Source organism: Choloepus didactylus, chromosome 1 (assembly GCF_015220235.1).
Source record: "Choloepus didactylus isolate mChoDid1 chromosome 1, mChoDid1.pri, whole genome shotgun sequence".
NCBI classification, from domain to species: domain Eukaryota; kingdom Metazoa; phylum Chordata; class Mammalia; order Pilosa; family Megalonychidae; genus Choloepus; species Choloepus didactylus.
In genome coordinates this window covers 235578687-235592794 of record NC_051307.1, presented here as the reverse complement: position 1 = coordinate 235592794, position 14108 = coordinate 235578687, and the positions used below count along the sequence as shown (strand labels likewise).

General features: G+C 39.3%; 1 protein-coding gene across 1 annotated transcript; it reads left to right on the top strand.

Annotated features, from left to right (window-relative positions):
* The first annotated feature begins 9972 nt into the window (after positions 1 to 9972).
* LOC119529224 (RING-box protein 2) lies at positions 9973 to 10674 on the top strand. The gene has a single exon (XM_037829403.1). It carries the CDS (start codon positions 9977 to 9979, stop codon positions 10316 to 10318), a length of 342 nt encoding a protein of 113 aa, XP_037685331.1. The 5' UTR covers positions 9973 to 9976; the 3' UTR covers positions 10319 to 10674.
* Positions 10675 to 14108: the final 3434 nt, after the last annotated feature.

The window sequence follows — 14108 nt, the reverse complement described above, 5'->3', positions numbered from 1 at the left end:
TTTTGGCACAGCTTCTAGAAACTTACCATCTTGGATGTAGGCCCTCTTCTAAAAGGCAACACCAAATCACATGTTCCCCTACCCATTCCCCTTGTTCCTTGATATTTTTTCTTCCAAGAAAATGAAAGAATAGAGACAGAAAAGATAGCATGAGTTCTGAAACCAGAATTCACAAGTTTGAATTCAACTCTATGACATACTATTGAATAACCTTGGGCAATTTACTTAATTTCCCTACGCCTTAACTTCCTTCTGTCTTATGATAGGAATAACTATAGTATACTCATCAGATATCAAGAATTTAAATTGTGGTGCCTGGCTTTCAACAAGTATGCAATGCATCTTAACTTTTATCCACTGTCCTATCTCCCTTTCTTCCTATTGACTGCACATACTAAGAACAGGGATTTCTCCCTGTTCTACCCATTAGGGAAGACCATCTGGTTATTAACTGTTTCATTTTCCTAGCTGCTAAAAAATAATACTGTACAATGGGTTGGCTTAAACCAAGGGAATTTGTTGGCTCATGGTTTTGAGGCTAGGAGACGTCCAAAATCAAGGTGTCAGCAAGGCAATGCTTTCTCCCCAAAGACTATTGCATCCTGGGGCCAGCTTGGTCCTTGGCTTTTCTGTCAATGCCAATGCATATGGCAATGTCTTCTTCATTCTCTTTTGGGTTCCCTTGATTCTAGCTGCTGGCTGCTTCCCATACTGTGTGTTTGTTTGTTTGTTTTGTCTTTTCACTCTGCTTGTAAAGAACTCCAGTAATCTGGATTAAAGCCCAACCAGATTTAGTTGGGCCACACTCTAAGTGAAGTAACCTCATCAAAAGGTCCTAGTTACAATGGGTTCACCCACACAGGAATGGATTAAGTTTAACATTGAGAATATGTTTTTCTAGGGTACATTACTTAAAGCCACCACATTAACTCAAATACATTTCTCCCTGTTCCTTTACTAAAATTTGAGTCATCCCCTACTAAGCCTTGCAGATTTACAGCCTGCACTGGCCACTTAAATTATAAATGGTGGTAACAGTTTTTCCATGTTTCTCCAAACATATTTATAATGTTCTAATATGCTATACAGCCCCTGCCTCCTCTCCCACCCTAGCTCATACCACCGCCCACCTTGACCACTTCACTGCAGCTGCAGCTGCTTCTCTGGGTTCCTCATGCTTACCGTTTGCACCTGCTGCTCCTTCCCCCTCAGTCTTCACCTACTTGACTCCTGGACACCCCTTCCAAGTCTAAATGCAAATGACCCTCCCTAAAATCAGCATTCCTTGACCCTTCCTTGCCTTCTCCCATAGAACGCACAATTTTTCCTTGTATCACTTATCAACATGAACAGCCACGTATTTATATATGTGATTAATGAATGCCTCTCTCTCCCACCAGATTAGGGATCAGCAAACTACCAGGTTTACAACCTGTTTATGTTCACGATACAAGCTAAGAATGGTTTCTACTTTTTAAAATGGGAATATTTTAAATGGTTCTATACATACCTACATAATAACTCCGATTTTCCTCTTAAGTCTAAAATAGCTGATTCTTTGCAGAAAAAGGTTCGCCAATCCCTGAACAAGATTCTAGGCTTATTATTATTATTATTATTCCTGTACATCCAGCATCTAGCATGGTGTCTGTCACAGAGTAAAAACAGATAACAGACAGATCAGTCAATAACTAATACAATAATGAAAAATTTAAAAGCTCTCATGAGCATATTCTATGTGCAGAGCACTGTTTGTTGAAGGAATACTGAATATATGAACAGAGATCACATAGTTATGAATCAAAGCATTTCTGACCAGTACCATCTCTGAAGGAAGACACCTTGCTGATCAATTATGAAATATAAATCCATGAATTTCAATCTTTGGGAAAATTAACTCTATGCCTCTTCTATTCTGGTTTTAAAATCTGAAATGCTTTGCCCATCCTTTATCCATCTTCCACTTATTCTTCAAGGCCAACCTCAGCCCCCATCGTTTATGAAGCCTTGCCTGCTTTCTCCAACTCTCTCCATTCTTTGATCTTTCTCTCTGAAAACTGTACTCTAAAGCTTTCTCTCAAGCGTTGGAGGGCAACTTCTAATGCCGTATTGGATGAACAAGGTCACACTCAGTCTGTACAGACTGTAGTTCTGATCATACTCACTGTTCAGACAGTGCTTCTCAAAGCAGAGCCTCAAGAGTGGCAGCATTGCCAGGACAGTGTTAGAAATGCAAAATATCAGTCCCCAACCCCAGACCTACTGAATTAGAAACTCGGGGGGTGGAGCCCAGCGATCTGTGATTTAACCAGCTCTCCAAGTGAGTCTGCTTTAAAACCGGTTCTCAATCCCAGCTGCGTATTATAATCATCTGGAACACTTTTTAAACTCATCTATGCCCAAGCCCCACCCCACAGAAGAATGTGTTTTAAAAGGGCTGGATGGGGCTCACGCATGGTTCTTTTTGAACAAAACAAAACAAAACAAAAAACACAAAAATCTCCAAGTCATTCAAATTGCAGTCAGATTTGAGAACTACTCCTACTTCTTCACATTCCAGAGCACTGACCATCCTTCATTCAAATAGCCAATAGTTCAATATATTCTCAGTAGAATAATATTTTATTCTAAGCATGTTACTAAATGAAATAAACAAACAAAAATACTGAAGAGGATATCCAATCATTAAGGGGGTGGTAGAGCAGAGAAAAAGAGAAAGAAAAAGGAGAAAAGAAAAAGCATTTAAGATAACAACAACTAAAAAGACCAACTAGAGTAAGACTTCAATTTTGCATTATCATCTGTACTTTGCAGACTAAAATTCACTTGATTCAAATTTGTCTAAATCTCTATGCATTCACAACTCACCAGGAAACAGAAAAGGAATGCTATTCAGCTTGGGTAAATGGTCACGTCAATAAGTTAAAGAATAATAGTATCACATTACTAATATATATCTGTCAATTTCATGAATACATTTGCTCCACTTGGTATTCCATGGGATTGTTCCAAGTTCTTAAAATATTGGTCTTATAAGTATCCTCTTCATTGGGATGGAAATTTTTGCTTTTAAACATATAATGTTACCACTGAAAGCTTTTGGGAGACTAGACAATATACTTGCCAGGAAAATCATCATTTTAATAACCATCATGACAGACATGCTGTAAAGCATACAAACCTAGCAGGAGTTCTGTGAACTTGACAAATGCCCCCTATTTCCTAGATGAGATCAAATCAAATTGTGTGCTTTAGTTCCTCTAGGATTTGAGGGGTGGGGTACACAGAGAGAGTAATGGGAGTATTATCTTCCAAAGAAGTGATAGCTAACAACGAATGAGCCTTTGGTTACTGTAAACACATCTGAGTTTTTTCTGCCAATAAAAAATTCATATAAACTTTTGATGAATCACCATCCTCAGAGTAACATTCCTGTTTAGATTTGGTGCAGTAAAACTGACAAGAGAAATTAGTACTAAATTGGAAGGATCCCCCAAAGGGTAACAGAATTTGGCCAGTTTCCAGGTGCTGTTCCTCTATAGCACTTGGCCATCCGACTGCGAACACAAGGTGACAAGGTGCAGCTTCGAGAAGGTCTCACAAATGGGTTCCAAGGTCCTTCTCCACCTCCCTCCTGTCTGCTAAATCCAGGCTGGACTCCATACCGTCCTGCAAATATACACATGCAGCACCATCTCTGCACCTTTGCTCATGTTGAGTCTTCCTCTAAAAGTATCTTTTCTTGCTCTTAGCCTTGATCTCCTCTGATTAATCACCTTTCTAAATGTCTTTTCTCAACCAGTCTATACCAGGGCTTTTCAAAATATCTGTGCTGACTGACCAAATTTTATTTCTCTGGTTTATTCTTTTAATATCCAATCTATTACAAATACTTTTGTAAAATTCAATAAAAATTAACTACTAGAAAACTGAAATTTAAAAAAGAACAAGACGTAACTACATGCTCAATTTTTTAAATTGCATCAATAGACACATTACTTTGTTCAATTGCTATAGAAGTATCAAAATGCTTGCTCTCAATGTCTGTACTTATCTGTGCAGACTAGTAAGAAACAGTTATGGGTTAGCGCCAACTCAGCAACCACATTTTGAGTGGCTTTGCTCTACATCATGCTGATCCCCGCTTCTCCTCTCCATTATCTACAACAAACATTTTGGCAACTTCCCACACAGTTATCAGATCTCCTAAATAGGTCTCATCCCCTAACTGCAATGAAACCTCCTGAAAACCAAGATTATGTCACAGAATTTTAGACAAAGGATTCATTATCATGTCTCCCCAACATCAGCTATCCAAAAAGAAACATTTCCCTCCCCACTTAACTAACCAGATTCAGAAATATGCAGATCCCAATGTGGATAAAGAAGAAAGATTTATCCTCAGATTCAATAATCTTCCTCTGAAGCAAGCTTTGAGAAAACAAATCCCACAAGATACTCCACCAAAAGAAGGCATGTACAAATTTGAAGCTATCTCGTGTCAGACCAGCTATGAGCATATTAAAGATCCTGAAAATGTAGGTGATAAGGCAGATTATTTATTTATTCTTTGATTCAGATTTTCACAAACTTTTAAAAATAACTTTTTTATTATTGTTAAGTTGCATTTTTTGTATACTACAAATAACATCCTGCCGGAGCATCCTTAGCGAAGTGCTAATTTTCTGGACAGTAAACATTTACAAAGAACCTGGTACTAGGTCTAGGAACACATCCATTGTAAATGAATAAGACATAACCTCCATGGTTAAGGAGGCAATGATATCCTAAGTAGTGCCATAAAACCACGTACACAAAACATAATAATGCAAGAGAGCCTGGGGTATGGACAAAGAACAGCACAAGCTCCTTATGGCTTTCCCCCACTGCTTTGAGGATATAGACCAAAATCTTAACGCGATTGTATGGGTCTCCTGGGGCTGCCATAACAAATTAGTGCAAACTGGGGGCCTAAAACAAAAGAAAGGTATTCTCTCACAGTTCTAGAGGGTAGAAATCTGAAATCAAGGTGTCAGCAAGGCCACCCCCCTTCTGATGGCTCTAGAGAAGAATCCCCCTTGCCTCTTCCTAGCTTCTGGTGGTGACCACCCATCTTCGGTGCTCCACAGCTTGTTGCTGCATCACTCCAGTCTTTGCCTCTGTCTTCAAGTGGCCATATTCTCTGTGTTTCTGTGTCTTGGTGTCTGTCCTCCTCTTCTTATAAGGACCCCTCTCTTATTAGACTAGGGCCCAGCACACTCAAGTACGACCACATCTTAACCTGATGACATTGCAAAGACCCTATTTCCAAATAAAGTCACATTCACACATTCACATGTACTGGGTGTTAGGACTTTAACACATCTTTTTTTGAGGGGAGGGGGCACAATTCACATAAAAATGACCTTCAAGACTTTGTGTAGTCTGGGGCCCAGTTTCCTGTCAATCCATGTTTAGCAAAGTCTATCCCTTGCTGTCTAAGCTCTAGCCACAAGCCATGCTATCTTTCTCTCAATACCTTAATCATTCATGCCCTTTCCAATTATGGACTTACATGCCCCCTCTCTTTGAACATTTCCCCCTCTCCTCCCACCCCTCTACATCCTGTTACCTTTTACCTACTCATCCTACACTCTCAGCTCAAACTTTAATTCTTCAGAGAACCTCTCTGGCCCTAAGCCCAGTCCCAATCTAGCTCAGGATACTTCATTCTACCTTCTCATTAAACTGTGATCCCTTTCCTCATTGCACTAATATCAATTTACAGTTCCAGATCCATTACCGTGATTAGTTGATGGCCGCCTGCCTCCCTCTCCCAGACTGCAAGTTCCATGAACACAAGGATGCCAGGGGGGTCTGCCCACCATTAGAACCCCATTGCCCAGCTCATGATTTTGTCCCCAGAAAAGCAGGCACTCAATACATAGGTGTTGATTTGAATAAATGAATGAACGAGTGAACTTCAGAAACAAAATATAAAATGTTTCACAGATGTGCCTAGTTGTTCAGAGGAAGGAGAAAGCAAGAACAGTTTCTAGAAAAAAAGTCATATTCTTAGATTTATGTATCAAAGAGGTAAGTAGATTTACTTTCTCATTTCTCAGTAATATTTTAGCACTAAAAGAAGGTACATGTGCATTCTGAAGGTAAACTTACATGCATACTTCTCCCTTGGGAGAATAAGTCTCCTAGAACAACTTCTTTCCTGTCCCTTTCCCAAACCAATACTAGGCTATAAAGTACTTCAAAACCATGTGGATTTGCTTTATTTAAATTTTTAATTACCTTGTTGGCATTTTGAAAAATGTGAATGTTGGTTAATTTTTGAGATTAAAGATACAAATCTGAAAGATAAGTGTGAAATAACACATCAACCAAATAAAATACATAATAGAGTTTATATTAATAGCACACTAAAAATATCAGTTACTGCACATGTATGTCAAAGATAACAAGGTTAACAAATCTCAAAAGTACTCTGCAGTACTCATTTATTGTGGCATCTTTAAATATACTAAGTGAGGCATCTTGAAATATCCTACTTTCAGATTAAGGACCTATTGTTGAAAATTACAATATTAAGAATGCAGTGAAAGGAACTGAATGTTCTAAAGGCTTGTAAAATAAAGCAAAAAAATGAAAATTTTAAGTATCATTCATTATCTTGGTTTAACAGAGAAGATTTGGAAAGTCAGCCACAATTACCAAGCTAGGTTACAGAAAAACATCAGCAGAAAAAGGTTCCAAAAAGAGGATATTATTGATGGGAAAAAAATATCCATCAAAGGCACTCAAAGTTTTTTTAAGTCTAGATGGCAGGATTGTAGATAATTTTATCTTCTTCTGGACATCTCTCCATATTCTCATTTTTCTAAATTTGAAAAAATAAGGGAAAACAACAATTGATTTAAATACATAAAGAGTACAATATATTTGAAGTTGTGAAAAATTTCTAAGTCAATACTTCTCCAGGCAGTTTCTCACTTTCTATTCACTTCTATGCCTTCATTTGTTTACTTAAGTAGTTGCTGAGACGCTGCTGCACTGCGGACACTTTCTAGATCCTGAGAATACAAAGATGGTATCAGCCCCCTCCTGGTATCACCCTCCCAAAGCAGTAGATTTTGGATGCTGACAACAGATATGGGAACATTTGCCTTGTGATTTTGCCCTTATGTCACTGCTCATAAGTTCAATGAGCCACAATCTCTATTATATATAACCTGTGCACATGCTTTCCACCAATGTTATTCATTGAGTGCCAACTCTATGTCAGACATTTGTGCTAAGACTGTGGCTATAGCAATGAACACGATGGAGATGGTCCTTGCTTATGAGGAAATCATTTGGCACAGCATACAGATTATGTGTAGAAATCTACAGCATTTTCTTTTAAAGTTGCACCCATTTCTCAAAGCAAAACTTTTGTGATTTCACTGAAGGTTTGTTTCCTGATGACCCTGACTAAACTAGTTCAATTCTTGATGAATGAGGAGTGTGTCTGTTAGGTTACCTTTGCCTGCATCTAGCAAAAAACCCCAACTACCATAGCTTAACCAACTGGGGGTTATTTTTCTCACATAAAAAGAAATTAAGAGGTAGTTAGTTCAAGACTGGTACAATAGCTCCCTGATGCCCAAAAGGCTTCAGATTCCTCTTTCCTTCCCATCTTACCATGAAACTTCTTTCCTTCAATAATGGTATTTCTGCAAGAGCAGATTGTATCCCATAATTCTTTTGATGAAAAAAAGGAGGAAAAGGAGTCAATCACTAGATAAACATCAACCTTATGAAACTGAATAGAAATTTCTGAAAACAACATTAATGGTATAGATGTTAAAAAAAATGGAAAAGTAATTAATTACCCAGAAAAATAGGGGAGACAGTCCTAGTGATTTAGGTGGTACTTGAAGAAGACAATTTGTATTAATGAATTGTTCACGTACAGGTAGGCGCCAGAGGTACAGATAACCAATAAGTACAATTTAGACCAAACATTACAACAGAGCAATACCACTGATTAAAGTTCCTGGGCACTTACCAGCAGGGAGCACTGTGGCAAGTGCTTTGCCTGCATTCTTTTCTTTATCCTCACCGCAAGGTTTACCAGTCACGATCCCTGGATGAAACAATTCAGGCTTAAAAGGGGACTGTTTACAAAAGTGGCATCAGAATTAAAGGAAATGAACAAGGAATTGGGCAGCATATAAACCACAGGAAACCTTCACCATCACTTGGCAGAAGAGCCAAGGGTCAAGTGGTATCTGCAGAGTACAAAGAGTAGATAAGACAGCACTACCATACAAGGCATGTAGTCTTCCTGAGAAGGACAGGGCCACCCCACACGGTGTGAACCAGGGGAATAAAAATAACTGATTCAATGCTCCTCCAGCACTTAGATCTCCTGTTGGTACCTTGCTTGGCTGTATCCAACTGGAAAGCACAGGCCAACTTCGTGGGCCATATTGCTTAAAGGAGAAGGGAGGAAAATGGCTCTACAGAGACAAACGAATCTCTAGCACAAACTCTATGAGGTTGGCATTTTTATCGGTCATGACTGATGGTTACAGAAACTGAGGCTCTAAGACGTTAGCTAACTGACCTGAAGACAGCCTCAGGTCCATCATTTAACCACCACCGAGACCACTGCTCAAGCTCTCTTAACCAACCTCAGTAATATGGTTAAATTCCTATCCCTGTTCTCTGATGTCTAAGAGACTGGATGGATGGACGGATGGTCTAGATGTTCACTGTTAACCCCAGGATTCAAGTCTGTACTTCAAAATTATCCTATCACCCAAGCTATAAACCAGCGGTTCTCAAAGTGTGGTACCTAAACCAGGCACATCAGCATAACATAGTACACTGGATATTATGCTGGAATATGCACATACTTGTGTCCCACCCAACACCTACCAAATCAGAAACTCCGAATCAGGGCAAGCATCTTTATTTTAACAAGCCCTCTAACTGATTGTGAGGCATGCTTCAGTTTGGGAACCACTACAATAGATATTATACATTCCATGTAGAAGAAAAATCCTAAATATCTTGAGAATCACTTCTCCTAACCTGTTCTGCACTAGCAACAGTATCTCGTAGGGTCTCCTGGGAGTAACACACAATGGTGTGTTGCATCCATTTGCAAATGGAGAAGATGCCAGTGTAGGAGTCCAAGCCATCAGCTGGCATGTACTGCTGAGGTGCTGCTGCCCTATTTTCCAGTCAACTCAAAGCAGTCTAACTCATGAGAGAATTGGTCACAGTACTGGAGAGAGAAAGAAGGGAAAAAGCCCTAAGAAGCTCTTAATTTTCCTCCCAACAAGCTTTGTGTTTTGTTGTCGTTCTGGAGTATCCATTCCCTACTCCCTGAAGATATACTGGGATATGCCACTTTGCAAATAGGTATGATCACCCTGGGTGAGGTTTCCATTTTTAGATTCTAGAGTGCCACTTAGTTGTAATCATATCGACAGACTCCTGTGGGTTAAATAATCACTTCAAAACTGTGCTTTTTCTTCTGTTTTCCACAATGTGAAGTGCTTCTTAAACTTCAGGTACATCAGAACCAACTTAGGGGCCGATTAAAATGCAGATTCTACAGGCTTCACCTCCAAAGACTGGTTTTATACGCATGGCGCAGGACCCAGGGATCTGCATCTTTAACAAACTCCCTAGGTGATCTTGGTGCATCTGTTCCAAAGACCACACTGAATAACACTGGGAGGTGAAAGATGACCTCAGGAGATGGACAAACCTTGATCCAAACCCCAGCTCCACCTCTTATGACATCTGTCACCTTGGGTAAGTTACTTGACTTCTCTGTACCTCTATTTTCTATGATGCAATCTTGGGATAATTTATAGTACCTACACTATGGACTTGTTGGTGAAGCCTAAATAAGATGATCAGTATTTAGGTCAGTGCCTAGCACATAATAATTACTTGATAAATACTAAATGCAGGCGCCGCCGCCATGGCCGACGTGGAAGACGGTGAGGAGTCCGGCACTCTGTCCTCTCATTCTGGGAGCGCGGGCTCCAAGTCGGGGAGCGACAAAATGTTCTCCCTCAAGAAGTGGAACGCGGTGGCCATGTGGAGCTGGGACGTGGAGTGCGATACGTGCGCCATTTGCAGGGTCCAGGTGATGGATGCCTGTCTTAGATGTCAAGCTGAAAACAAACAAGAGGATTGTGTTGTGGTCTGGGGAGAGTGTAATCACTCCTTCCACAACTGCTGCATGTCCCTGTGGGTAAAACAGAATAATCGCTGCCCTCTCTGCCAGCAGGACTGGGTTGTACAAAGAATCGGCAAATGAGAATGGAAGGAAGGCTTTTTTAGTGCAGTTGTTCGGAGCCCTGGTGGATCTTGTTATCAACAAGTGTCCTACAAAGGCGTGGACACTCCGGGGATTTAATTCTTCAAATAAGAGGAGGTGGATCCATGGTCCTTCGGCATTCATCAAAGGCATGGTTTAGCATTTTGTCAGTTTTATTTTTGTGAATTCTCTACAATGAAGAAGATAATTTTTAAAAGATGTGGTCTTTCCTACCTCTGTGGTGTATGTCTCACACACTGCTTAGAAGTGCTGTAAAAGAGTAGAGAACTACGAACCTAATGACCTTTATAATTTACCTATTGATATCCAAGGGGCTGTGGAAGCAGCTCCATTGAGAAGACTTTTTGCATGCTTACAGTTGATCAGTTGAAAAAAGAGAGAGAATGTTATAGTAACAAATAAAGTACAGTTTCAAACCCAACTTTTAATCTTAATTTGTTTCTGATATTTATTTTCTGAGGAGAGGGGAGATGTGACTCATAGACTCTTCATTTGATGAAATGAGAATTTTAAGTTTGGGGACATACTAGTGAACAAAGTTCATAAAATTTCATGGGGTATATGGGATTTTTATTGTCTCTTTGATTCATCAAGAAGACCTAGATCAGCACGTACCTCAACTGTCTAATCATTGAGTGATAAAAAACATATAAGTATTTTCAACCTCTGGTCAGATTGGATTATGTTGTGATTTAACTATGTAACTGTGTTTTAGCTGGAATGTTAGTGAGGGGAAAATGTTGACTGCTGTACAATTGGATCAAAAAGTTTATCACATGATGTTTTAATAAATGGTTTATTCTGTTTAAAAAAAATACTAAATGCAGTCAATTTTCATTTTTTGTAGTAGTTATATTTTATAAAATTACAGCAAACACTGAATTAACAAATATAGAACCATTATCAATGCATAGTCTTGTTTTACGGGTGCTTCTGTTTGAAGACTCATTTAATATACACTGGTGATTCGTTAACATTGAACTCACAGCCAACAGCACTGTAACTCATGACTGAAGAAAGCTTATCTAACACACAGATTTTCTCTGTAACGTATATAATAGCCTTCTTGCATTTAGTAATGCTAGACAATACTTCAGCACTATGCTTGGGGTCCATTTTAAATAGTGAAATCATCAAGAAAAAGCACAGAAGTGAAAAAAAAAAAACAGGTGGCAATAAACATACTGCAAAAAGGACACTTGTTTACAATATGAGAGTTGAACCAAGACACAGCAATGTCTTTTCCACCCTCAGCTGTGAGCATGCACATGGAGCGACTCAAATTCTGTGCTGCTCCGCACATGTTCACGAATGACAACGAAAGTGTCTTGGATAAGTTTTTGGAGTTACAAATACATTTTAGCAGGTAGGCAAATTCACCACGATAATGATAGTCATCACCATCAACTAAATTACATTGATTGGAAAAGAAGGAAGAAGACATGGCTAGGCTCTTTCTTCTGATAATACCCATCTGATGTGTCTGAATTTTAATCTAGGTTGCCTCTTTATAATAAATTTCCTAGAAAATAAGAATTGAATTTTAAAAGGTAGCAACACCCTAATTATGGGGGTGTGGGAAGGATAATGGATTATTAGGGGGCTCAGAGGAAGGTAGATACTTAGCCAATTTGCAGCTCCCTACAAAGTTGGGGTGAGGGTGGGAGTCACGGAGGTGAAAAAAGAATAGACATAGACTTCCCCTCAGGGTGTTCATGGAGCCATGCTGTGTGACAATGGCAACAGACAAGCTTTATGAAGTGTAAGTACAAAGAAAGGGAAGAGATTATCCTCAAGCACCTTAAATTTGCATAGAACTCTTTGTAAAATACAAGGTTCTGAGAATCTGAATGGTATGTCACATCCCTCGATTACATACCCCTCCCAAAGAATAAAAGTTAAGAATATAAAAGAAATCTTATTTCAAGAAGAATAACATTGAGCAGAAAAACATGGATGCCTGGGACTTTTTTTTAAAAATATTTAATAGTTTTAATTAATTTTCTTGCAATGTTTTTGGACCAAAAATTTTTTGCTTTATTCTAGTGGATCAAAGTGTACACTTACCAGGCTCTTCCCTCCAAAATTCAGAATTGCCTTTTCTTCCCTGTTATTTCATCAAGTGATATCTTTTAAAATATATTTAATGGTATATTGATATTACTAAATAGGCAATCGTGATATAAATGCCGCACCTCATGATGATAGCAATACCATAGAAACAGCATTGGAGCAGGAATTTTCTACTCTGTTGCTATCACCCATGTGATCCTCTTTGACTCTGTGTCTCCATTTGAGAAGAGAGATCTTCCCTGCCTGTGTCAGCTGACTGCTGCAGTCCTCTTTGTCTCTGATCTCATGTAAATATCTGAGGCAATTTCCCAGATAGTCAGGTCCAACAAATTTCATTTACAAGGAAACAATGAACTATTCAAAACCTTGAGTCAGCATGGCATTAGGCTGTCTGCACTGATCTCACTCTCAATGGGACATTGTGTGGGCAGAGCCAGAGACATGCTTATAAAGCTTAGTTCAGTACTGTCACTTCACTGGAAGAAGACAGGGATAAAGACTACCTATTGCCTATTCAGCCAAAGGGTCTGTCCCACCTTCCTTGATGGGAACATACTAGAAGTCAGCATTCAAGAGCAGTGTTAAAGCCAAGTGGGCAGCTTGCTGAGGCTTGCTCCCTGATGAAACCGAATGCACTGAACGGGTTCTGAAATAGGAGTGTAGGTTTCTCTAGAACTCATCCTCTCTGAAGTCTGCTTCACTTCCTTATGACTCCTCTTATTCTCTTGTCATTTCACTTTTTATTTATCCATTGTTGGCCTTCCCAATTGGACTAAAAGAAGCTTGAGTACAGGAAGCATACAGAACTCCTTACTATTAGCCATAGTAGCTTGGACGCTATTATCTGCATAACAGGCCTGTAAATAAGTTGAACCATACAAAACAGTTGATGTTCAGCCATATTTGACCTGTAAAATTAGCAATTTCCTGTAGTTCAATCTAACACATGCTGTTTCCTCTGCCTGGAAGGATCTTCTTTGCAGTTCTTTGCCAACTAATTCCCACTCTTGCTTCAGAAGTCAGTCAGTTTATTTTATGATTTCCGAGGCCAACATTCCCTGACGAGGTCAATTGCCTCCATGATAGGCTCATATGGGAACAACTACTACTCCTTCCCTGCTCTGATCATAGTTGTAGTTTTGTATTTTTTGTGCAATAATTTAATAATATCTCTCCCTCCCACAAGATAATAAGATCCATGGAATCAGAGACTGCACTTATTTTGCTCACACTGTTTCTCTAGTACAGTGCCTGGAACTTAGTAGGTATCAGTAGATGTTTGTTGAATGAATAAATTGGTTCTATTAACTCTCACACACCTGGTATGGCCAGAATATTTCCCCACTATGGGTAGAGAAGAGACTATTCAATGTTTCACTTTCCCTCACAGACATGGTTAGACAGACCCAATGATTATGTAATGATCTATGTGATTTTCTGATCCCATATTTGCAGTCAAGTAGTGCCCACACGTAGGCTCTGCCCCTATTTTAGGCACTGGGATAAATTCCCTTCCCAACTAGAACAGACTTAAGAAGGTCTTAGCCTTAAATTCACAGAGAGAGAAAGAAGATTACAGGGTACCAGGGGCTGGGGTGGGAGTGGATAATAAATGCTTAATGGGTAAGAGTTTCTGTTTGGGGTAATGGAAAAGTGGTAACGGATGGTGTTGATGGTAGCAGAACATTGTGAATGT

Bases quoted from the DNA above. Each gene is read 5' to 3' on its own strand.
- LOC119529224 (XM_037829403.1), top strand. From the start codon at position 9,977: ATGGCCGACGTGGAAGACGGTGAGGAGTCCGGCACTCTGTCCTCTCAT.